The following is a 25,676-nucleotide window of genomic DNA, read 5'->3' as shown; positions in this document are numbered from 1 at the left end:
ACTCATTTTGCGCACTTAATACAAAAATAAGTACATATTTTCATTCATAGGGATCAAGGGTGCACCGAAACTGCCGTCATGGTCAGGATCGTTCACCGAAACTGCCGTCACGGTCGTACTGACCCTACAAAGGGTTCTTAATCCCTTCAATCAGGTGTGGTAGGTGGGTATTTTAGTTAGTTTTATTTTAACTTTCGTGGTAGCAACACCTCAACAAGAAATTAATGTGTATGTTTAGTGAACGAGGCAATCCTTTAGTTGATTTCAACAAATTTTATCGTTATCGTTAGCCGATGATTTTGAAATTTGGTACAGGGGCCTAAACGTTAATTATAAACAACTTTTCTTAATAACTTTTTGTCGTATTTGTTACATAAAAGGAACTCTACAGAAAAATAGAAAAATAGTTTTTTTTGAAAATTTCCAAAGCATACTTGATTTTTCAAAACAAAAATTATGTTAGAAATTAGTCTTTAACCAAACAGGGCTGAACCCCGGAAAATGAAAATTTAAATCGAGAATTTTTTATGTTTTACAAAAGTCGTTTCACATATCCGGGCACACTGTAGATTTTATGTGTCGTGGTGACATATTTTACTCGGATGGAACATTTAACTTCTGCACTAAGTATTTCCTCCAATTATTTGTGTATGTGAACGACAAATGTACATATTTTCCTAAGTTTAATTTTTCCAAAATCATTATGACAAAAATACTCACGAAAAGAGATAGAGACCAAACATTTTTATGCTAGATCGAGGTTAGATCATAATTAAGTATAATATATATTTGCTTGAAGCATAATTTGACTTGCAATTGGGTACGCATACATTTGTGTGGCATGTTTATTTTTTCAATTACTGAAATTAATTGTCTTGCCAAAAAGATTTTTGAATGAACCACCTTTCTATGGAAGTGCCAATATTTTTTAAACTCAGGGTGCTATGGAATGGCCCACTAAGAAATTTGGCAACACAGCCAGTGTCCTGGCCTGTTAAAATAGAGACCGCGTTGATTATACCTGCACATTTTTCTGACAGCAGTTTCGGTATGGGATTAACTATCCCTTTGGCCGCGACGGCAATATGGGTGCGCCCGGATCAAAGACGTCAAATTTTGGAATTTGGCAAAGAACCTTCAATTGCCATTGTGGTGTAAAAACTAAATTTTCCAACTTGCATAAAATGTAAAAAAAACAATGTTGATCTTATCCCATTTCCGATCTTTCGTCTTGAGCCGATACATTTCCTCCACATGTTCTTTATAAATTCCCATATTTTAAATACAAAAATCACACTCTTGTGGCAGTTCACTAGTGTGGCGACTGTGGTTGGTACGAAAAGTCTTAGTAGAAAAATTTCCAGACTCCTCGAAACTGAGAATATTACAAAAACAATCCTTCAATTTAATTTACATTAAAATATACATAGAATTCGTGTTTGACTTGAAGAGGCTTCTGTGAATTCTGGAATTTTAACAATTTTCAAGTGCAATTTTGGAATATGGATTTTTTATCAAACAAAGCATTCACCTTTTCACTATCGAGTCCACCCTTGCGGGTTAACTGACGTAATACCACAAACATGTCATCATTTCAACAGTCCTCTCATCAACTGTCTTCCACTATTCGGTCGTTTCAACGTCGACATATTTTGACGACGATAGAAGGGTTGAGGTTAAAATAAGTCATTAGTTTTATAGAAAAAACTTCGTAGGTTCGTGATTTGGATATTTATTTTCAATCATTTTATACACTGCTATTGTTGGCATTTTGTTATTATAAATATAATTAACATAAGAAAAGTCTTAAGCTCTAGATATCATCCACACATGCTATTAATTTATTGATGTCTTTAATTAGCTCCGATTGATTCAACATGGTAACGTGATCGCCATCGACCGTGGCAACTTGTACGGAATGCTCGAAAACCATCGACAAATGGTAATCTTCGTCTTCGTTAACTATGGGATACTTGGCCTTGAACAAGTAAGCTTTCGACCGAATTTTATCGTGGCAAAACTCGTAATTTAAGGCGGCTTTGAACCGCTTATAGAGTGCGACCATAGCTTGTTTATCCAATTTTTGTCGATCGACAACCTCCGAAGGTATTAACGTCAGGGCTAGATCGCACCTCTCATCCAAGTCTGAACACTTCAAAAACTTTTCCTGAAACAGCACAATCTAGACCGGAAACCAAGTGCACGACAGTGATACCTTGTACGGGGCCAGCAAATCCACCGGTATTAACACCGCTAAAATTTTGTACAGGAGATTCGTTTGGAACTCTGCTTCGGTGTCGCCCGGAACAGAATTTAACACAGATGATCGTATATATGTCGGTGAACCATCGATTGAAATCACTTTGCCACTATAACCTCTATTCTCTAACAAACTAAGAACTTCTAGACAGACTGAAACTCCGAAAGAGTAGCCGATTAAAGTCAACGATTCATCTTTGGATATATTTTCCTCGATGTGCTAAAAAAAGTGTGTTCATAATTATCAAATAAAATACCACAACTAACTGGAAGACTTGTTTTTGCAATTTCCTCTACTGAAATTTCGGGCTCCTGATAGCTGTACTGCACTCCCAAAACTCGAGCTTGAAGACTTTTTACAAGACCCTCAAGAAGTGTAAAGACTCCTTCAATTCCCGGAAAGACTAAAACTGTTTGCCCCTCATTGTCTTGCCCTTCACAGGAGAGTTTTACAATCGGTCTACTATCGGCTTGGTTGTCCGGTATGAACTGGATGAGCAAGTCGGTGCCTTGTTGCGTCTTGTTCAAACTCTTCTCTTTCTCAACGTTCCTCTTCTCTGACTCGATCTCTGTCAACCTTGAATGTCGGTAGAGTCAAGGGTACCACAAGTTTGAAGTTTATACTTGGCAAAATTCAAGCTCCTGACGTCTTTGGTGGTGATGTAAATCTCAAACTCCTTCTCCAAAAGTTGGATGACTTCAGTGCCCATCATCGAGTCCATCCCCAGCTCGGCCAGCGTCGCATGTTGACTCACGGTCTTGATGTCCTTGATGCCCAAGACGTTGGCAACAGCTTCCACAGCGCTAGTCGCACCGTGACTCCTGTTGCTCTTCTCTGCGACTAACATGCTGGCAACAATGGGATTGTCTTGCTTCAGGAACCTATCCAACACTTCCAAACAACTCGAGATCTTCTGTTGGAGAGTACCACCGATCACCAGTTCCTTGTTCTCCTTCTGCATTTTGGCAACAAGTCCCACCTTGAACAACAACAGTCAGCAATCCTCAAATCAGATTGGTCCAAACGTACGTCCCCGATGGCGCCCCACTGGATTGCCAAAGCTGGAAATCCGTCGCGTTTTCTTCTCTCACAGATCCTCTCCATGATCGAGTTGGCCATGCCGTAGTTGGTCTGACCGGCGTTGCCACGACCGCAAGAAACCGAAGAGAAGATGACGAAATACCTGAAGCAAATAATAACTACCTGGGAATCTCAGTACTCAATACTGACCTCAAATGTGGACAGATCTCGCGAGTTATTTGATCCAGATAGGTGGTCGTTCGAGCTTTGGGAGCCAAAGACAGACGAAAAGTCTCTTCGGTTTGGTCCTCCAAGAGCGCATCTTTAAGAACAACAGCTAGATTGAAGATGGCGTCGATGGAACCCAGTTCGGTAGCTTCGCGGATCAAATCAAGACAGCCTTGCTTGGTTGTGACGTCTCGCGTCGAAATTTCAACCTCAACGCCATAAGACCTCCAAAGCCTGGAGGGAATTAGATGAAGATTCTCTAAATAACAAACTTACCTAATTCTTTGGGCTTGGTACCCTGTTTGCACTCCCGATCTGGAGACCAGGACCAATTTTCGGGCGTCTCTCAAGATCAGCCAATCGGCCAATTCCAAACCGACTCCTCCCAACCCCCCAATGATGACGTACGACTTGGTCAAGTCGCAGTTGAATCTTCAATGCAATTACACTAATTAGTACCACAGGTGAGCCTCAAAGATGTGTGTGGACCTCTTTTATTACAGTACTCACCTCGGAAGCGCCGGGAATAACCTTTTGGGTTCAACACCTCTCACACCTCCTTCGTCCCTCACTTTCACCAACACCTTCCCTATGTGCTTCCCAGTGGTCATGTATTTGAACGCCTGCACCAGTTCGTCTCTGCCGAACACGACCCTCGGTAAGGGCTTAACGTACCCATCGTGAACACCTTTGTACAAGGCGTCGACAAGTTTCGCTTTTAATTCCGCCGAGTTTTTGAAGATCTGGTCTAACATGATTCCGTGGTAGCTCGCTCCTCGTTCCAGCAAGAGAAGACTGAGACTCGAGTCGTTCGCAAGGTCGAACTTTCCAATTTCTAAGAAGCGTCCGCCGCGCGCCAAGCATCTCACCGATGCTCTGAGCTTATCTTCGCTCAAAGAATTCAACACGGCGTCAACACCGCGATTGTTAGTACCGGCTTTGATCATCTCCTCGAAAGAGGTATCGCGAGAGTTGCCGATGTGACTTTCAGGAATCTGGGGGTAGTGCTTTCGAAGATAGTCTCGCTTGTCTTGAGTCCCGACGGTGACGTAGATTTCGAACTGGTGGTGGAGGCAGACGTTCAATGCCGCGAGACCGATTCCGCCGGTACCGGAATGAATCAAGACGGTACTCTTGGGTTTGAGATCTACGACCTTTGATTCAAGTGAGTTAAAGGACATATTCTTAGTGTGAGAGTTTCACCAAGAGCAAAGCGTACATCACTGTGGAGTAGACAACGGGGATGGTGGCTGCGTCTTCCAAGCTCCACGACTCGGGTACCTCCCACAAGAACTGAGAATTACCTCTGACGTGAGTTGCAATCGCATGATTGTCAACAATTCCCATGACTCGGCGCCCCCTTCAATTGAGAAATCGTAGAATCGTGCGATATTTGCATGGAAACTTACTTCGGATCTAATCCGGCGAACTCGAATCCTATCACACACTTTTGTTCGATGCGATCATTGGTACCAGGTTCCGCGCTGATGCGACCTGATGCCAGCATGATATCTTTGAAGTTGATGGCGGAGTAGTAATTCTGCAAGGGAATGCGAACTCATTGTGGTTATTTAAAATAAACCGCAGTTACATAGATGAGGACTTGAGTTTCGGGGAGTCGGGACTCGTCAATGGGCGGCTCTTCCAACCATCTCATGCTCGACAAGTCTCCCTTTGCTGAAACGTCTCCGAAACAATACTCGCATTCCACTTCTTGTAGCTCTTCTAACAGCAAGTGTCTGTAAGTCCCCCACTTCCCCGATTTGTAAATGTTTACGGCGAGATTTTTTCTCACTTGATCTCCATAGAAAGGTAGTTCAGGGTCGAAATCTGGCGTCTCGTCCATCATGAGGAAACACTTGACCTTGTGTCCCTCCGGCTCCCTCCTGAGACAGTTAACCAATCCGATCAAACCGTCAGGTTCACGATTTTGACCGTAAACCACAACATTTGCTTCAGATTTTACAAAGTCTTGCAACTGAGACAACCACTCGGAATTATTCGATGACACCTCGACAAATTTCGTCACAGTTTTTTCTTCAGACTTCTTAAAAAGAATCAATTTCTCTTTGGCCGTCGTATACTCGGTGACAACTTCGATATTGTCCAAATCCGAGATCTCAAAGACGACTTCTTCTCTAGTCAAGACAAAACCTTTAGGGTGAAGAGAGTTCAGCACCTGTTTTAATGAAATGGGATTTTGTAGAAGTTTAGTGGCGACGATCAAAAGCAAGTTGCTCTCAGGAGTTAGAACAAATTGTTCAATTTTGACACCAGGAATCGGGTCCAAGACAGTTTTGGTGGAGACTATCAGATCAGGAGTGACGACCGGGACGTCGTCTAGAACTTTACAAACCAGAGGTAAAAGAAGTTCACTAGAACCTTCCAGGAGTTCAACCGCTTTGAAATGATTTTCTAGACTATTCTCGAGGATGATTTGAATGTTGACTCTTATCAGCTGAGACAAGTCGAGCGACTCCTGATGCGGAACGAATTCATACTTCTCCAAAACTGGCTCCAAACGAGGTTTCTTCTTGGAAATGGACTTCGCTGTAAGCCCACGAATTTCGATTCCGCCAGATCTGCGCAAAAATAATTTAAAAGTGTCAGAGTGGGCACCAAATCATACTTTATGATGTTGCTTTCCTTGTAGACGTGCACAGGAATAAGCGATTCCTTGTCTTTGAAACTTTCGACTATTTGATGATGTTTCACTGGATCTATTGTTAACTTTCTTATCCCCACAGGAACGTAGAGCAATCTGCTGTCAACCTGAAGGATATTCATTTGAAGCATGTTATCCATGAAGGTGGTCCAATTGTCCTCCCACTTGACTAGACCGGTGGAGGCACCTATGTCACACCTCGCAATACCCTTAAACATACCACTGATGACGGTCTATGAAAAAAGCCACACAACGTTGTCAGCCCTGCCTGTAATTGTAGCCTCGAAGATAGAGTTCTTTGTAGATATCGTCTTGTCCCAAAATTTGGGTTGGATCTTCGCTGTACGGATAAAGTGATTTCAAATTCGTTTGTTCTTGACTCACATTCGAACAGTGGGAAACTCGACCCGTTACCACAACCTGGTCCATGTGCACGACTTCAAAGTTGCCACAGCCCCTCTGGATGGTAACGAAGAGTTTGATAAAACCAGTTTTCGGCATTGTCACAGCTCGGATGAATTTACAATTTTCAAAAACCACAGGAAAGTCGATCACTGCCAACTTCCAACTTTGGGCAAGGGTCTGCCATACTAGATGCAGATATTCCGCGGCGGGGAACAAGTTGCGACCTGAAACTTTGTATCAGCAGTTTGCTCTAAAACCTACACCAACAAACCATCAATCACGTGTCCCGCTATGTGCTTGAACTCTTCGTAGCCGTTCGAAACATTGTAATCCATCTGTTCGATTTCTGACGCAATGAACTGCGTGAATTTGTAAGTGAACCAGCTCCTGTCGTGGTCCCACTTGACCATGGGCGAGATCATGGGAGTGCCTCGACTCACGGGGTACACGATTTCGGGGTACAACTTGTGCAGTTGAGGATTGTGACCGCATTCGTACAATCTACAAGATTTTCAGTGAAAACCAACTCACAAACTGGATTTAGGTACGTACCTTCCCAAAACCTCCAAAAAGTTGACGAGGTTGCCTTCCACAAGCAACACGTCTTTGTTGTCTAATTGTTGGTCGGAAACATTTAACACCAATGAATTTTTCGGCATATTCAGCAACGTTTCGTGGCTCAAGGAGTGGCCACGGAACTCTAGATTTGGCAAATTCGGGGTTTTACAAAAGTATCGGTCTCGTCTTTTGGTAACTGACTTAAGCAGACTTTTGAATTCGGGGATGGCGTCAAAAAGCATGTTCGACTCAAAATGCGACTGTTTTTGACTGATCTTGTAGACTGTTAACACTGTTTCTTCTATGGTGATGACGTCGTAGTAGTAAGCGCTGACTAACTTGCCCCAAGAATCGCCATACACTGCGGTTGGGATCAGTTCTAAAGATTTCAAGACATCCACGAGTCCGGCTTGCACGGCGATGGCACCGAGGAGGTTGTCTTCTTGAATTTGATCCTTCGAAATCGCGTCCGAAATGTTGACGTTTTTAGTTGCCAAGATGTTATCGATTCTTCAAGTAACATAGACTAGGGTGAATCTTCGAAGAAAGATGAAAGACTTACCTGGAGATTGTCTTTTTGAAGATTGGAAAATGCATAAGATAAGAGCCTAGAAGCTTAAAGGAGCGTTCGAACTGGCCGAAATATACGTAAAGAGGTTTGTGTTGGAAGGAAAAGAATTTCGAAGAGGTCTTGAGAGGACCGTTCTTCGACGCTATTGTGAAGCCTCGATAAATATGATTGGCAATATTCTTTTTGTAAATTTGATGAAGTAGACCCACGTGTTCGGCGTCAAGTTTTCGACTGTTGACATCATTCAGCAGAGACAAAACTGCTTCTTCGGTGCGTCCACTAACGCAGACCAACCTGGGAACGTCATCCTTGGGTATTCCTCCGTCGACTTTCTTCTTTTTGAATCTTTTGAGGATCGTGTGACAGTTATTACCCCCGAAACCAAAATTGTTGACTCCCACGAGAGCCTCGTCGCCTTCTAACTCTATTAAATCGAGTACCACCTTCAGTCTCCCTTGCTCGAACCCCTCCATGCCAGCCTTGATCTGTTTCAGGTTGATATTGGGAGCAATCAACCCAGTTTCCATCGCAATCAACACTTTGATGATGGAACAAACTCCAGAAGCTGGTTCTGTGTGGCCGATACTCGACTTTACAGATCCTACCAAGAGAGGTTTGTCGCGTTTTCTGGCCAAGGCGTGATCGATCGCTTCGACTTCTTGGGGATCTCCGACTTGGGTGCCGGTCCCGTGCGCCTCCAAGAAACTTAGTTCGGAAGGGTAGATCCCGCTCTCGTCGTAGATTTCCGTCATGAGCTGCTTCTGCGCTAGAGTAGAAGGAAAAGTGATGCCTTGTTCTTTGAAACCGTCAGAATTGACTTTGGTGTTGATGATTTGGGCATAGATCCGGCGCGCGTTCTTCGCTTTTTGGAGAAAGATACTCGCAATGCTCTCCCCTCTGACGTAGCCGTTGGCGTCTTGGTCGAACACGCGACAGACGCCCTCACTGCTCAGTACTCCCAACCTGGAGAAAAAATCGAGATGAGAAAGCGTTTATTAACGTGTACAGGTGATGATACCGGAAGAACTGAAGAGTGTTGCCTGGATGTAGGAGAAGATTGCTGCCGCTGATTATAGCGTTGTCGCATTGTCCACTCCTGATGGCTCTGAACGCCAAATCCAAAGCGTTCAGAGAACTACTGCAAGCTGTGTCGACGATGCACGCCGGACCTTTCAGTTTCAGGAAGTAGCTGACCCTGTGCACGTTCAGAGACCTCAAGTACCTAAAATACACCGACTCAGTACCGACAGCACCACCGTCGAGACGTACCCTGTCAGTGCAAATTTCTGCGGTTCTGTAACATCCACCAGGGTGCTGTTCTGCATGTCCGACCAAGACACACCCGTAAAGACCCCGGTCCTCGAACTTTCCAGCTCCGAGGGATTCATTCCGGCATCCATGATCGCCTCCACCGCCGTCTCCAATAAAACCCGCATCATAGGGTCCATGACGTTCGCTTGGCGGTGGTGCACCCCAAAGTATCCGGCATCTAAGTGGTCGGTGTTGCGGATTTTAGCACTCCTTTGGGGAATCTCCGGATGGTCCAATTTCCAGCGTCGGTCGTCATCGTTCACCATGTCCGTTTTACTGAAGAGATTGTCGCGAAATTCGTGGATGTTTCTGGAATCCGGAAGGCGACCGGACATGCCGGAAATGACCACTTCTTCGCCCGGAGGGGCGGAAGAGAGCCATCGACTGTACTGGAAGTCGGGTTTGTCGGATCTGACGTGAGGTTGACTCGCGTCCATCTCTGGCATAGCGCGATACTTGTCTGACAAAACTGTTAAAATCTTTGGATTTGCCTTAAAATTTGAAGAAGAACTGCAGGAAAAGAAAATAAATAAGTGAGTTCATGTTGGATTTTTTTTTGTGATCCGCCTGAAGATAAAATAGTATATATCATTCAGAGTAGAAGCTCTTTTTGTGCTTCGCCCAGTTGTCTGCAATCTCTGGGCTTAGCACAAAAAGAGACACTTCTACTCTTAATGATATAATATACTATATTATTGGTTTACTCTCATTAAAAATGAGGCAAACAATAGTTATTTTTATATTAAGTGCGCGAAGAGAGTGTTTTTTGTGCATGAAAAGGTCTTTTACGCCGAGACGAAGGTCGAGGCAGTATAAGCCTTTGAATGCACAAAAACATCTTCGCGCACGAAATATAAACAATATTTTTTCTATAATTGATTCAAAAAATTGAAATTAAAAATTCAAATTTTTGAAGGAACTCTGAAGTTTCAATGCAGTGACCATGTTGCTAGGTAACTAATAAAAAACAGTGCGTGAAATGAAAAACAGAAATAGTCGTATGCGTGAAATTGCATTTCACACACTGTTTTGTATGGTTTCTATGGTTTCGATCTTACTAACAATGCAAAAAAAAATACACGTCAGAAAATGACCCACTTCAGGCACAGATAACTATGCGTGAATTTCAATTTTTTGAATCAATTATAGAAAAAAGTAGATACGTACTTACAAAATTGTTATTAAAACAACAAATAATTCAAAGAAAGACTTAGCCACAAAACAAAACTGAACACCACTCCTTCAAATTTTGTCACTTTGCTTAATTTATATGGCAAAGTGTGTGAAGGGGGGCGGGCGTAACTTTAAGAAATTAAATAAGCAAGGTTATCTGCGCTTTTTGAGTCGTAATACCTGCTTATTTATGCAATACTGTGTCCTCTAACCCCTATGAATAATTAAGAATTCTTCACGTCCCACATTCTATTAACTTGAGATATTGTCATTGTCAAAAAAAATTACGATTGCATTTTATTCATGTATGAACCAGATTTCCTGTTTGCGTACGACAATATTTAATCAAGTCATATTATACACAAAGGATTGCCTTAATTAACAAAAATGAAGTAGTCATTTCTAGTTGGGAAAAAAATTCATCAGTTTAAGCTCAGACTGAAGAAAGCGTAGGAAAAGCTCGAAAGAACAGGAGTCATGCTTGAGCTCTACCGAATTACTGCAAGACTACATTTGCACCAAAGTTGCTCGGTTGGCAACACGACTGTGTATGGGTGCGTATTAGGCATTCACGATCTTTTTGGGACCGAGTTGTCTATGAATGACTATCTAGTGCTTTTGTTGACAGTACTTCGGTGATAACTAAATTCCCTAAAGGAAATTGACACTTTCTGTGTTAGGTTAGGTTGTTTTCAGTTTAAGGTTATACAAGGCACCTAAACTATATAGGTATGCTTGACTTGTACAACGCAGCACATGGCGAAAGGGAGAGCGTGGTGGTTGCGGCGATTGCTTACGTCACTGGTGGAAGCTCAGAGCTAACTCAGTAAGGAAAGTATCACTTTATAACTGAGAGAGATGTTGTTTTTAGTACTTTGGTACTAAATCTAGTACTTATCGGTGTCATTTAGTACCCTAGTACTTCCCAAACGAGTTTAGTATCAAAAAAAAAATAGTTATTTTTGTATTAAGTGCACAAAATTATTGTTTTTTGTTGGCGCATGAGAATGAGTTTTTGGTCCAGGCCGGTCAGGTTGAGACTTTCGCATGAAACACAAACACTATTTTTTCTACAACGTTAAAAAAAGAATTTGATTTTTGAAGGCAATTTAGATGAAGAAAATCAAAGTATCAAGTATTGTGAAACGTCATTGTAACTTAGGAAACGGGCAAATGAAGACTACATTTTTTCACATGTGTTAAAATCAACCCATCCAGAACTAGGTCACTATACGTATGTGGAGGAGAATAAGAATGAACATTCTTACTGTCTTCCAAGAAATGTGCCTAGCTGGATTCGCCACTTATCGTTTGGTGGATTAATTCAACCCTCAGAAGAATTCCTGGAACATGTTCAGTTGATGGAAAAAATATTTTGCAAACATACTCGGAATCATTTTACAGAAATTCGACAAATAAACGTGAAATTATTGCAGAAACTTTCTAAAAAATGTACAGTTGATGACGTTATCATAAAGACATTTCTTAGACAACGTATTTTTATCAAAATAAATTTGTTCGATACCTCCCTAGAAAGTGGGTCTGTATCCATGGTTACCAGTGGGTGAAGGTTCCACTTTCGCTCATTCTCTTTCGCTCACACACTTTCGCTCACGAACTTTCGCTCACGCACTTTCGCTCACGCACTTTCGCTCACGCATAATTGAAATTCGATTTTATGAAAAAGAATTTGTAATAATTTTATTTTTTGGCTCTAATTATGTTTTGTAAATAGTGACATGCAGCTAACCAACATAATGCGAATTTAGCAATGCTCAATCCAACGTGAACGGTATTTACCTGCATGTCACTATTTGCAAAATTATTTGACCTTGAAATGTTCAATTCAACGTGAATAACGTATACAGTGCGTTTTTTTAAGACTGGCCAGAGGGTTTTACATGCTAATTTTTCAATAATCCCCTGTTAACTTTTATTTTTGTCAAAATTACAAAACCTAGCGCTGTTTTTAGATTAAACAATAGTATTATCTAGTCATTTACTACATTTTGTAATACCTAAATGGTTGTAATAGACAATTTACAAATAAAAACAAGTTTCTTTACTTTAATAAAAATTAAATGAAATGTTCAAAATGGCCTCCAGAGGCAGTTAAGCAATCACACAATCAATTACATATCAAAATTACAAATATCAGGTGAAATTTTAGCCTACTGAAAATTTAAAATTGGAGCAAACGGAATTCAAAAAATGTCTTTTTGCTAACTTTTCCTTGATTCTGGTTATTAAATTGAAATTGTTTCAACACATTATCATATCCCACAACTTTACTACAAAACTGGGTTGAATATTTTCATGAGGACAAAAGTTAACAGGGGGTTGAAAAATGTAGCTTGAAAAACCCTATGGCCAGTCTTAAAAAAAACTCACTGTATAACAATTCATCACTTTACATAATTCATCACGACGGCCACCGAATATGCCCATCATCAGTATAACTTTCTGAAGGATCCACTCTTGGTCCGCCGTTTCCAGTAAAACCTTGCAAACATCGTTTCTTGAAAAAGTTGTAGCTTTTTTCGGCTGATAGTTTCTACATTTTGTTTTCAAAAAGGAGGTGAGAGTGTGAGACTGTTGAACCTGTACAATTTATTATATTAAAACAAATAATAGCTTATTAAAAAAGCACTTACCTGGATACCTGAAGATATTAATGTTTTGAAATACAAACAGTGTACTCTTCAACATTGAATATCACAACCGCGCTGATGCTGCTTTCGTGTTTTCCCTTGATCTCGGTCTGCCATTTTGTAAATATTTCCAATTCTTTCTGGTATCGTAATTTTGATTTCGTAGGCACCATTTGGTACTTCGCGGCACTTGCCTCTTCCAGGACGTCATCAGGAACACAGAATTCTTCGTCAACCATTTCCACAACGTGGTGTGCACAATCACTTTATTGACTTTGCAAAACTTTGTTTATTTTGTATTTCATTTTTTTCCATAGCAACAGATCTCTCCGAAAATGTGATTTATTTATTTTATTTTAATTTTATTTAAAATTTTGAATATAAAGTTACAGACTCATTTTCTAAGGAGTTATGTCTGGTATCGAACAAAATCAAATACAGCACTCGAGAGTAAGGCCGCTTTTGTTCACTTGAATTGCATCGACCACTCCGCTGCGCGTCGTGGCCGAACATGCAATTCGCGTGAACAAAAGCTTTACCTTCCTCTCTCGTAGTGTAAATAATTATTTTTAAACGTAGAGCTGCAGCAACAAAAAATTAATTATGATAAAAGAAAACGCGCTGACCGTTAAGCAAGTAATAAATTAAAAAAAAATAATGAAACGTATTGTAAACTTCAATTCACTCAATTTAGTGAGGAAAATAGACATTTGCATCACTAGTGAGGAAAATGGAGAAAGTAAACTCACTAGTGAGGAAAATTTATTTAACAATCTACTACATTAACAATCTACTATTATCCGTTCACTTGACATCCGCACTGTCAGGTTTACAAGCTGTTGGTAATTTTTAAAATCCCTATGATAAATGGTAAATAGACCTAACTTGGTAATTTACGTAAAATAATGTTGCCACATTAGAAAGGCATATGAGTCATTTATCTATTGCTGACGTTCCTCCAACAATTATTTCTCTTGCCGCGTCCGATTCAGGATCAGAATTGGAGTTCTATTCTGAGGAAGATTTAGATGCAATACCTTAAATAGCGTTAAATAATAGCTATTTGTGTAACCAGTTAGGAACTGCGTTATTTTGTGTAACGAGTTACACAAAATTGCATTTCCTAGCGTGTTACATACAAGATTTTTTCTAATTTTGACAAAAAAAAAGTTTCTTCAAACGTTAAACAAAGTAATGAATTTCATTAATAATAAATTATTATTGTGTTAGAATATGAAGTAGGTAAGTAGGCACGGTTATTTTGCTTAAAAACAAAAAATATGACAGTGTCAAATTGATGATACAATAAATTTTTCCTAACCAGTTAGGAAAGATTTTACTTTTCGTAACTGGTTACGAAAAGTGTGACGTTTCCAAACGTCTATTAATTTTGAAAAGTGTCACTTTATATGTCAAAATTAGAAAAAATAATTTGAAACACCAGTTTATAACCCAACTGCTTCTATCTGACAGTGGCAATTTATTTATCACTAGATTTAATGTACACTCAAAAGAAAAGTCGAAATTTTGATGTACAGTCGGTGGACAAATAAAACTGGGACAAAAATGACAATCACATAAGTCAAAATTTATAAATTTGCATCGTTTAATTATGGCTTTATCACAAATAGGTTAACTTTGGTATGACATATTATATAGACACTGACAAATATATTGACAATTCAATGGTCTGATTTACATAGATTAAATTTTAAGTGTCCCAGTTTTATTTGTCCACCGACCGTACATTCGACCAATTTGAATAAAAAGTGACACTGACAGTGCGGATGTCAGGTGAACTTATTAATATAAAAATTTAAAACGCTGTTATTTGCATTAATTGAAACTCCAGATCCGGAAGATTAAAAAAATTGGGGAGTAAAATAATTATAAAGAAATTTAAAATTGAGACTCATTTTCATAAGCGACGTTGGAAAAAATAGTATACACAATTCGTGATCAAAGTGCGATTTTTCAACTCGTAATACTATCCTCACTCGCTGGCGTTCGTGAGTATATCATGTATTACTCGTTGAAAAATCAGGCACTTTCATCACTTATAGTGTAATATATTGGGTGATTCAAAATGATTGTGGCCAAGTATGGCAACTATGTACGAAAATTTATGTGGCAACTGTGTGAATGGGGTAGAGTTGACAATTGTATGACATTTCATAAGCGTGCATTTGATTTTTTCAATTCCATTACACATTGATTTGACAACTTACAAAATTGCACGACTATGAACTGTCAAGGAAATGTCAACTCTATCCTACCCACACAGTTGCCACATAAATGTTCGTACTATTGCGGCCAAAAAATTTTGGCCGTCACTTTCTTGACATTCAAGTAAAGTGTAAATAAACCTTTAGGAATCTAACCCCACTTTCGATTCTTGTCATTTTGACAATCAATAATTTAAACTGTTTGAAGCTCAGATATTCCAAAAATCCGACATGAATAAACAAAATTAGAGCAATCGTACATAGATAACCTGAGGTAAACGTTCTGTGTAGTAGAAATGAGAAAATAATTTTGAGTTTTGAAATTTACCACCCAAAAAATAACGTTCATAATCAAGACGGTAATCATGATGACAATAAAGTACGGATTACATTTTTTTTTTGAATTGACAGACAATGACGGCCAAAATTTTTTGGCCGACATAGTACATAGTTGCCATACTTGGCCACAATCATTTTGAATCACCCAATACTATGTTTCAGATGATTTTATTATAGCATAATTTAATTCCTTAACATTATTTGTTGTAATTTGCCGAAATTACATTTGAACCATACGTACAGAGGAGGAGTCTGGGGCTTTGCTTTCCACCAGTGACGTAACAAACTGCCAGGCTTGGACATGCGCAGTGTCACTGTGCGAGTCTAGCATACCCATATATATATTTACTATCCTACCTCCACCCGGCGGCACGGCAATTTTGCCGGAGTACATACACTATTACGGATATTACTATCAAGTAATAGTGCAGTGCTTATCAACATAATTACCGGCGTCTCGCCTCCGCATTTTGACTTTGTTGTGTATTATGTTCTGTGTCAATGTTAAGGAATTTCCTCACGATGTGACATGAGTATAATAATATACCTTTTTGAATTTCAACTACCAATGTGTTATTTAAATCCAGAATTTTTAAATTTTTAAAAAGAGATTGCGGTACTATTCCCGTTGCTGAAATTATATTATATTATTATTATTATTATTATTATTATTATTATTATTATTTGGTATGTTGGTTAACAGGTTGTACACCCAAACAAAAACCAACAGTAAACAGCGTTATACAATGTAACAGCTCAAAAAGCGACTGTGTACCCGTTACGGGAAACGCTCAATTAAACCTCTGAAATGCAGGTAATCAATCTCTTAAATTGTCCAAGACTAATCACAAAAATATCGCACTCACTACAGTTGCTATTGAATAATGTGCAGGCAGTATAAAGAGGGGAACGATGCAGTATATTAGTAACTGCTCGCGGAACATAAAAAAAACGACCAGATCTAAGATTTGCCCGAGGCACATTGAAATAAATTTGGGATAACAAGAAGGGAGAATTAATAATGCCGTGTATGATCTTATATAGAAATATCAGAAAGCTATCATTACGTCTCATATTGAGAGAACGCAGATTTGCCATATCATAAAGAACAGAATTAGGAGTACCTCTTGGAGGAAATTCCGCAATTAACTTGAACAGAAGATACTTGGCAAACTTCCTCTGAACCGACTCCAAAGCATCAACACCTTTTCGGTAGATCGGCGACCATACAATTGAACAGTACTCCAATTTAGATCTGACCAAGGTAAAATAAAGTGCCCTTAAGCAACTCTCAGACCTGAATCGTTTGCACGATCGAAAGATGAAACCTAAAGTTTTGACTGATGATGCCACAATAATATCAACATGTTCATTGAAGGTGAATTGAGCATCAAATGTAACGCCTAAATCCTTGAAAGTGAAACACCTAGTCAATAAAGCATTCCCAATTCTATAATCGAACATAAGCGGCTTGGTCTTACGAGAGAACGAGAGAATGTAGCATTTGTCACGATTCAAGGGGAGACCATTACTGCGACACCAACCATAAAGCACATCAACATTTGATTGCATATAGCATACCTATACTGTTTATGTTCTTTGAGGTTATATTTTCTGAATAGGTACATTGTTGCCGGATCTCTTAAATCTGGTTTGTCCTTTTTAAATTGGAAGTAGCATCGTTTAATGGAAATTTTTTGTCGTAACAAAATTATTTTGGCAATTTTTACTTTTCCTTTGACGGAAATTAAAATTATTTTTACACACTTGCTAAATCATTTACTTTCTTACGAATATTAAAATAATAAATCTGGCAATGCGGTGGGAACAAAATGTCAAACAGGCACTGACAGAATAAAAAGTTGCATCCGTTGCATCACTGAATCAGTTAGTCCAACATGAAAAGAAAAAATCATAGCCAACTCGGTCCCAAAAAGATCGTGAATGCCTAATAGCTTTGACATGACTGCAAGAGCGGCAATCTGTAGTTAGGCAACTTACCATGTGGCAACTTCATTTCGGGAGTTATAAAATTAAATTTGCGGCATTTATTGAAATAAATTACAATTTGCAATAAAATTAGAAGCAATGGATCCAAAACGACTTGTGCTATCAAAGCATATGAAACAATCGCTTGTGAGATGCACGTTAGAATTGCAATCTGCATACCCGGAAGCTTCCCAACGTCAACTTGAGTCGAAAGTTCAGAATATTTTTGCGGTATGAACGGTTGATTTAATTACAATACAAGCATACATACATACAATGCAATTTATCCATTTTATGTGTTTTATATTACAATAGCTCACGAACAACTCTTTATTCTTAAATTTAGACTTTACATCGCCATCAACACAGCATTCAAAAATCAGATTTACATTACATTACGCCTTCAATTCAGGATCTTTTCATCTTTTTATTTATTATGCAAAAATTGATTCTCTTTTGGGTCTAATTTCAAAAACTTGTGCCCTTTCCTTTAATATTTGCTTTTTCTAGTGCTCAAGAAGTGCTGTCCATGCCATAATGTCCCAGCATAAATCCGGAATACCTTTTTCCCATCCTAAACAAGGAAAGAAACCTAAGTCCGAATTCTTTCAAAAATATGATTTTAAACAAGATCTAAATAATCATATTTTTTCACGATCGGGAGTAGAAATCAACTTTTCGGATGTCAACATCGTGACAGAAGTAGAGCATTTTCTCCCTAGGGAGCAAATATTTGCAAATACTTGCTCCCTAGGGAGTTTTCATTTTTTTGACAGTTGTGACAAAAATCTAATGGGAGTTTTCATTTTTTTTGACTGTTGTGACAAAAATCTAATTGTGTTGTCAAGGCAACTACTAATTTCATTAAATTCATCGAAAGATGACAACTCATTTGTCATCATTTTTTTATTCTTAAAATTTGAGATTTTTGTGCTGTTTCTACTCCCTACCGTGAAAAAAATAGTATATATACTTCTGGAGAGAATGCTCATTTTTCCCTCGGTGCTTTGTAGCCCTCGGGCTTCGCCCTCTGGCTACAAACTGCACCTTAGGAAAAATCATGCATTTCTCTCCCTCAATATATAGTATACTATTATCGGCTGAACGAGAACAATAAATATTTTACCATGGCAGACTTGTACCATTATGCCAAAAATGAATTGGACTATATCGGAAGCTTAACAACATTTAGATCTATTGTCAAAACAATGGGTTATCAATATAAAAAAGTAAATAACCGAAAAATCTTAATTGAAAGTCCCAGGTTAAAATCATTGAAAATTAAGTTTTTGCGGAAATATTTACAATATAAAGAAAAAAATGCTTTATTTGTCTTTTTGGATGAAACGTGGATATACCAAAACGGTGCGCCAATAAGACGGTGGTTAAATGAAAATGACAGGAGAACTATGCCTAAAAAAATTACAGTCACTGAGGGTAAGCGTTTTACCGTTCTCCACGCAGGCTGTAAATTTGGATTTTTGGAAGGTTGCAAATTCCTTTTAAACAGCAATATTGATAGTGCCGTCTATTACAAAACGATGAACGGGGAGTTATTCAAAAAATGGGTAGAAGACTAGAAGAACAATTAGTTTCAACGCTTCAATGCTTCCACCAAAAGGTTGTTGTGGTAATGGATAACGCCCCGTATCATTCGGTGCTTGTAGAGCGTCCCCCTACCTATTCTTGGAACAAATTAAATTTACAATCTTGGCTAACTGAACGCAAAATTCCCTTTAGTATGAAATTAACAAAAAAAGAATTAATGACTATTATTAGATCACGCATTGGCACCAAAAAATACCAAATTGACGAGTTATTACATACTCAAAGTGTTGAAGTGTTGAGACTCCCACCAGGGCCGTAGCCAGCCTTTGGTTGCAGAAAGGGCAGGCGATTTTCATGGAAGGGCTAAAAAATTTAAACGTAAAGGTTAAAGGTAGTTTATTAGAGATATAAAAGTTTAAGAAAGAACAAAAATGTAGTGGTATGTTTAAATACACCTTTGCGATGAGTACCTAATTAATAAAGCTGTAATTTTCTGTCACGCTTGTTATTAAATTTTGACAAGAACAAATCGAAATCAATTTCCTGCGTTCGTTTTTTCTCAAAAGCTAAATAGACCAAGTCAGCCATACGCTGATGTGTCATTGCAATTCTTTGAGGACGGTTAATAGCAGTTACTGTCGAAAATGAAGATTCGCAGCAAGCTGTACTGCATCCAAAAGTGGCAACGGTGGCGAAGAGATCGTACGTTTTCCTGAAAGCTTCTCGCAGCTTATACAGATGTTCAAATTTGTCAGTATCTGATGGATTTTCTTCAAAGAAACATTTTACCACTGAGAGTTCTTCTTTGGAAGGAATGGTGGCACCTCAAAGAAAGATATAATTTATTGTTCTGAATTAAAATAAAATCACTTCTTTACAAAAAGTAAAAGAAAAACCTACTAGGTTTTTTATACTACATACCTAGTTTCTCCAAAACTACCAGTTTTTCGTAATTGAATTCTTCTATGCTGCTGATGGAATTTAAAAGTTCTTCGTTCTCACAGAATCGTTCATCCAATTGTGTTATTACTAAATCAATTACTTCGAAATGTAATTGTCTCATTTGCGATGGTTCATTATCATTATTACCTGTGTTACATGGTAATTTTTCGAAAACTACATAGTCTTTCATAGACACAGGAACTCTCTTTTCCCGTTTTTTAGAATCAAAATTAATTTCTGATGTTGATGCCTTAGTATTGCCCACCAATACTTCTGACTCCGTAAAAATTTCAGGAAATATATCCACTTCTCTTAGTTTTGCGATGCGTTGCTTTACAGATTTTATAACCGACAAAGCATCTTTCAAACTACTTGAACGGTTTTGCAAAATGGCATCTGCAGGTTCTAAAATTCGCAAGATATTTCTCATAAGCATTAAACTAAAGCGAAATTCTATTCCAAGCATGACACTTTTCAATCCAATGCATTTAGCAACATCTTCTCCAGTAAATTTATCACTTTTTATGATGGCATTCAGTGTTTTTAAGATCTCTTTAAAGTTGGAAGAAATAACATTGACAATTGCCAGATGACCTGACCAGCGTTGATCAAGGACCCTAACAATACTTTTACCTTCATATATCGCCGCAACTTTTCCGTGTTGGAAGAATGTGTGTAACAGTATACATTGATCGAAAAAATGTTTGATCTTAGCTACATCTGAGACCATTTTAATAACAACTAGGTGCAATCTGTGATTAGCACAATGTACGTACGGCACATTCCTCTTTAATTTCTTCTGGATTAATGCGGCAACACCTCCTCTTTTGCCACTCATGACACTGGCACCGTCGTAACATTGACTCAGAAGACGCGAAGTGTCTAAATTGTTTTTTTCCATGATATCCAGCGTCAGGTCGGTAAAGTTCTTCGCATCTAACTCCTTTGTAGTATAAATACCCAACAATGACTCGAAGACTTTTCCATTTTTAACGTACCGGATGGCTATTGATATGTTCTCCCTATTATTTTTGTCTCGCGTTCCATCTTCCATCAATGTAAACCACGGCACATCAGCGTTTCTGATGTCTGCAACAACAGACTCCCGCACCATGTCTGACAAAATTTCAATAATTTCATTTTGAATTGCTGGCGATGTGTAATTCGCATTTTTCGGTATATGCTGTGCACATTCAGAAAGCAATGTATCTTTTTTAAGTGTGAATTTGAAAAGATTACTGAATAAACTTCGTTCAGCGTGTTCTTCTGCTTCATATGCACCTCTCAGCGCTAATTCATTAATCGCCAGAAATTGTATAATTTCTGCAATCGATTTAATGTAATATCTATGCTTTTCCAGTATATTATGATTGACTAGTGTGGATACAAAGATGCCCGTATTCTGTCTTGCGAGTTTTTCCTTCCACATTTTCATTGACGTTATGTGAACTTCGGTATTTTCATGTTTTGGGAAACCATTTTTTGAATCTAGAGCGTTCTTCCAGTTCCTATACCCCGTTTCGGTATATGTTTTTTCTTTGTTGGCAAATGGTTGAAATTGTCTGCACGCATAACAAAAGGCAGCATCACTTTGAACAGAGTATTCCAGCCATTTAAATTTTTTGTACCAATGTGAGTGGAAAGAACGACCATTAGCCTGTTTAGGATAAGTTTTAAGTTCCACTTGCTTGATAAGCTTTCCCATTCCAACTAAATCCGATGGCGCCGGTGTATTGTGATTTTTATAATTAGAACTAGTAGAGGCTATTTGAACATTATCATCGCCAGCCTGATGATCATTACTTTTGGGAATTGTAACGTGCGAGTTATTCGAATCTTCTAATCTTGGTTTTTTAACGAAAAAATTCCTTATATCCATCACTACTAAATATGTACACTATCGAATGCCTATTAAATTACTTTTGTTAACCTCCCACTAGATAGTTATTAGTCAGTATCACTTTCACCTTTTGACTCTTTAATAACACTTAAAATTTTGGTTCCACTCCACTAAAGGTAAGGCAAAATCTGAATGCTACAGAAATAAGAATTTCTGCGGCTTGCACTTGTGCAGAATTAACTACCGGAACGGGTGTTGTTGTTTCTTGGAAAAGAGTATTCTCAGTAAAGCGGTAGGCGATTGATATCGCAATCGCACAGCCGAACTACCGAACTGGCACTTTTTGAATATCGAATTATGACAAAAAAAACACGATTTTATTATATCGCATTTTATGTTTTGGAATTAAAATACCTATTAATTACAGCTGACGAAAGGAATATTAACAAACGTAGGTATATCATAATCTGAGAAACAATATTTTAATAATAATTTATGTAATTTATTTCTTAATATAGTGGGCTTTGCCATATTACATCTGAAATTTGCCTTGGAAGGGCAAGAATCTCCGCAGGCAGGGCGAAGCCCTGCCTGGCCCTGCGCTGGTTACGGCCCTGACTCCCACCTTATAACTGTCAATACAATCCTATTGAGCTGGTTTGGGGATTCTGTAAGCCTTACTATAATAAAAATATTAGTTCACAACAATCACAACCTTCCAAAAAAAAAAGCAGTAGAAGATGAATGGGACGAAGCGTTATCAGGATATACTCAAAAAATGTGGAGTGATAGCATAACTCATTGTGAAAAATTGATCACACAAGATTGGCAAAAACTAATGGGTAATTTTAGTTGCAGAGATATTCCTCCGATCATAATATCACTAGCAGATTCAGATGATTCTGATGATGAAGCATCATTGTCTGAATCTGCCAGTGATGTTTTGTCATTTAGTGACCACGAGCAAATAGGTGATTCAAATATGCAAGTGAGTGGTAATTCTGATATGAGTGAAAATGTAGCCAACTTATGTGAGTACGATGTAAGTGAAGCTCCTGAAGTTATTATCGTCGAAATAGAAATGAATGAGAGTGATGATCATGTGAGAGGAGAGAATGAAGAAGAAATGGGCGAAGGTACTTGATGAACGTGTGACTGAATGATTTGCAGCTTGTCGTTTTGGTAACTCCACGTTTCATTCACAAATTTAAGCTTATCAAGTATTGTAAAAAATGATCTAGTAATTAAATAAATTTTAATCTAATGTATATTTTCTAAAACATATGTTGTAATTTTTTAAGAAATTAGGTCAGACCTACTTGTGTAAATTTTAGTAATCGATAAATGTATTACATTCCAAACTCCATGGACCTAATGTTTTGAAAACTAATGCTTTAAAAATATAATTTGCAGACTTTAAATTTTGATATTTGTCATGTTTTCGTTTACTTGCTTCTTCAGCAGCTGATCCTGCAATTATGGAAGTTTTTCTTATGTAAGAATCAGTCAAAGTGTCAACACATGTTACATCCCATATTAGGCGTTGACCTTTACTCCATGGAATGAGTGTACCACCATCAGGTCTTTTACCATCATCTCTCAAGAGGCCACATGGTTCAAGAAAGGAGAAAATGTGGCTAGAACTTAAGGCTCGTTGGATAATTTGATTTAGATCCGAATGTCTTGAAAATCTGCCCTTATTTTTAGGACAAGTCTGTGACGGCCATCCTTTAAAAAATTTTAGTTCCTAATTTGATAATTATGTAATACATTTATTAAAAGGATTATATTTTGGGGCATTTCAAAGTGGCTTGAATTTATATTTTATCGTTTCTACTCAACTTGTGCCACCTGTAATTATTCCAATCCTGATGGGAACAGTACAAGTTAAGCTTACTGCTCACTTCATCTGAAATCTTCTTTCGTGTCAGAACAAACATAACAGGGATCTGCAAGAATTGACATTGCACATTTATGTCCTAAAATACGCAATTTCTTGACCGATTTGTCTGTTTTGTTGTTAGTTTATCGAAACGTCATTGTGACATAGAGTCATTGTTGTTTTTGGTTGCTAAGCAATTAACATTAATTACAAAACGTTAACTATTTATTTAATTATCACAACAATAAAACGGTGCAAAAGTTCCCAAACAGTCGGGCACCGTTTTAAATTTTTATTTTTGAGAAAACCATTCATGTTAGGAAAAAATTGTACTAAGGTTTTCGACCACATTTTCTGTCACAGACTCACCCTGAAATTCTCGGGAGACCATTCCCTAACACCCTGTATAGTCGATTTCATATAAATGTTCATCAAGTGAGTTGTGCATGTGTAAAAGCACCTTTAATTTAGTTACATTGCAAAAGTCACATTTATGAATGTCATGTCCAATAAATCTTTACTTGGTAAAAATACAAACACAGCAACAAATAAGAATAATTTTAATTTAATCAGTAAAAAGACGTAACATTGCTTTTGAAAACAGCAATGTTAAAATGGACAAAACCAAGGCGGTCTCTATTTTAACAGGCCGTGACACTGACTTCAAAAAGTAGTCTGTGGAATGGCCCACTAACGTCTGACAACGTTGCTTCGCCAACCTTTAAAAAAACTTACTAGTTTTGAAGTTTTGTGATCACTCACTGTCACTCACTATTTTGTCATTGTTAGCTGTCAGGTAATCATCACTGAAACATTTTTCTAATTCTCGTATTGCAACTTTACTTCAGTCAAAGTATATCAGGTGACCAAGTCAAGGTAATTATGTGTATCCTGTTTTATAAGATAGCTATTGTTAGTAAAATTTCATAGTCCTGTATTCTGAACAATAAGTATCCTATCCAAAATGAAGATAGAAGTCCTTTTAGTTCACCTTGATTGCATTTGCTCGAGTGCAAATTCCAACGCATGCCACCTGTACATTGTACAGCTCAGGACAAGATTTTGTTTCTAAAGTCGTACACAGAGACCATTAAAGACCAATAAAGGTGCAGTATGAATTGTTAAAAATAAATAAGAACTGCAAAAGCTACCCACTCGGGTGTATGGACCCTACCATCAATACAGGTTTATAATTTAAAATGGATTTTAGACCTAATGGAACGAGCAACAAAGACCTCACGCGCCAGTTTTCTAGTTCCAAAATCCGCATCCATTCTTGCATTCTAATCTTCTTCGATGGGAATTTGAAAACGCTAACGTAGGAAGACTTGCTTGAAGTATAATTTGACTTGCAATTGGGTATCTACGAGAACACAACATATATTTGTGTGGCATGTTTATTTTTCAATTACTGAAATTAATTGTCTTGTCAAAATGATTTTTGAATGAACCGCCTTTCTATGGAAGTGCCAATATTTTTGAAACTCAGGATGCTATGAAATGGCCCACTAAGAAATTTGGCAACACAGCCAGTCTCCTGGCCTGTTAAAATAGAGACCGCCTTGACAAAACTGAAAAATTAGTCAAATCGAGTTCGCGCATAGCAAGCAACTTTGAAAGTAAAAGTCACTAGCTTTGGCTTTAATACCAACAGAAAATCAGATTTTCATGGCTTGCTTAGATGCACATTTATATGAAATTGAGTATAATTTAAAATGGATTTTAGACCTAATGGAACGAGCAACAAAGACCTCACGCGCCAGTTTTTTAGTTCCAAAATACGTATCCCTTCTTGCATTCTAATCTTCTTCGATGGGAATTTGAAAACGCTAATGTAGGAAGACTTGCTTGAAACATAATTTGACTTGCAATTGGGTAGTGTTGTGAGGTCTGGTAATTGACTTAGTCAATGACCCATTTGACCGGTCAATAATTGTCAATGACTTGACGAATTTGACCAGTCATTTTTAAAATTTAAATTTCCCGCTTATAATGTTGAAGATTATAGGATTATGATGACTGTTTGACTGATGAAATGAGGTTATGTTGGTTTGTCTGATTTCATTTAC

At 38.1% G+C, this 25,676-nt stretch overlaps 1 protein-coding gene and 2 long non-coding RNA genes across 4 annotated transcripts in view; 1 reads left to right on the top strand and 2 right to left on the bottom strand.

The window, feature by feature from the left end:
• LOC138128122 (uncharacterized) overlaps window positions 1-25,676 on the top strand; it is a 197,680-nt gene that overhangs the window by 144,868 nt on the left and 27,136 nt on the right. The gene's annotated exons all lie outside the window — the stretch shown is intronic.
• LOC138128673 (fatty acid synthase-like) lies at window positions 1,713-10,285 on the bottom strand. Of its 2 annotated transcripts, none has more exons than XM_069044872.1 (19): window positions 10,190-10,285; window positions 8,977-9,528; window positions 8,726-8,929; window positions 7,699-8,670; window positions 7,131-7,646; window positions 6,850-7,079; window positions 6,442-6,802; window positions 6,138-6,395; window positions 5,100-6,090; window positions 4,918-5,048; window positions 4,712-4,868; window positions 4,019-4,662; window positions 3,785-3,940; window positions 3,491-3,742; window positions 3,290-3,443; window positions 2,884-3,239; window positions 2,527-2,836; window positions 2,216-2,479; window positions 1,713-2,167 (listed from the first exon to the last, which is right to left on the bottom strand). In XM_069044872.1, the coding sequence occupies exons 2-19, from the start codon at window positions 9,462-9,464 to the stop codon at window positions 1,814-1,816; spliced, it is 6,798 nt and encodes a 2,265-aa protein (XP_068900973.1). In that variant the 5' UTR covers window positions 9,465-9,528; window positions 10,190-10,285; the 3' UTR covers window positions 1,713-1,813. The 2 variants fall into 2 exon arrangements, with proteins under 2 accessions (XP_068900973.1, XP_068900974.1); XM_069044873.1 differs by having other exon boundaries at window positions 10,186-10,279.
• On the bottom strand, window positions 17,710-23,666 carry LOC138128871 (uncharacterized). Its single transcript, XR_011158945.1, has 2 exons — window positions 23,045-23,666; window positions 17,710-17,969 (listed from the first exon to the last, which is right to left on the bottom strand). It is a non-coding gene; the product is annotated as an uncharacterized lncRNA (long non-coding RNA).

The sequence above is a fragment of the Tenebrio molitor genome, chromosome 4, assembly GCF_963966145.1.
Source record: "Tenebrio molitor chromosome 4, icTenMoli1.1, whole genome shotgun sequence".
NCBI lineage: Eukaryota > Metazoa > Arthropoda > Insecta > Coleoptera > Tenebrionidae > Tenebrio > Tenebrio molitor.
This window is presented reverse-complemented; position numbering and strand designations above follow the sequence as displayed.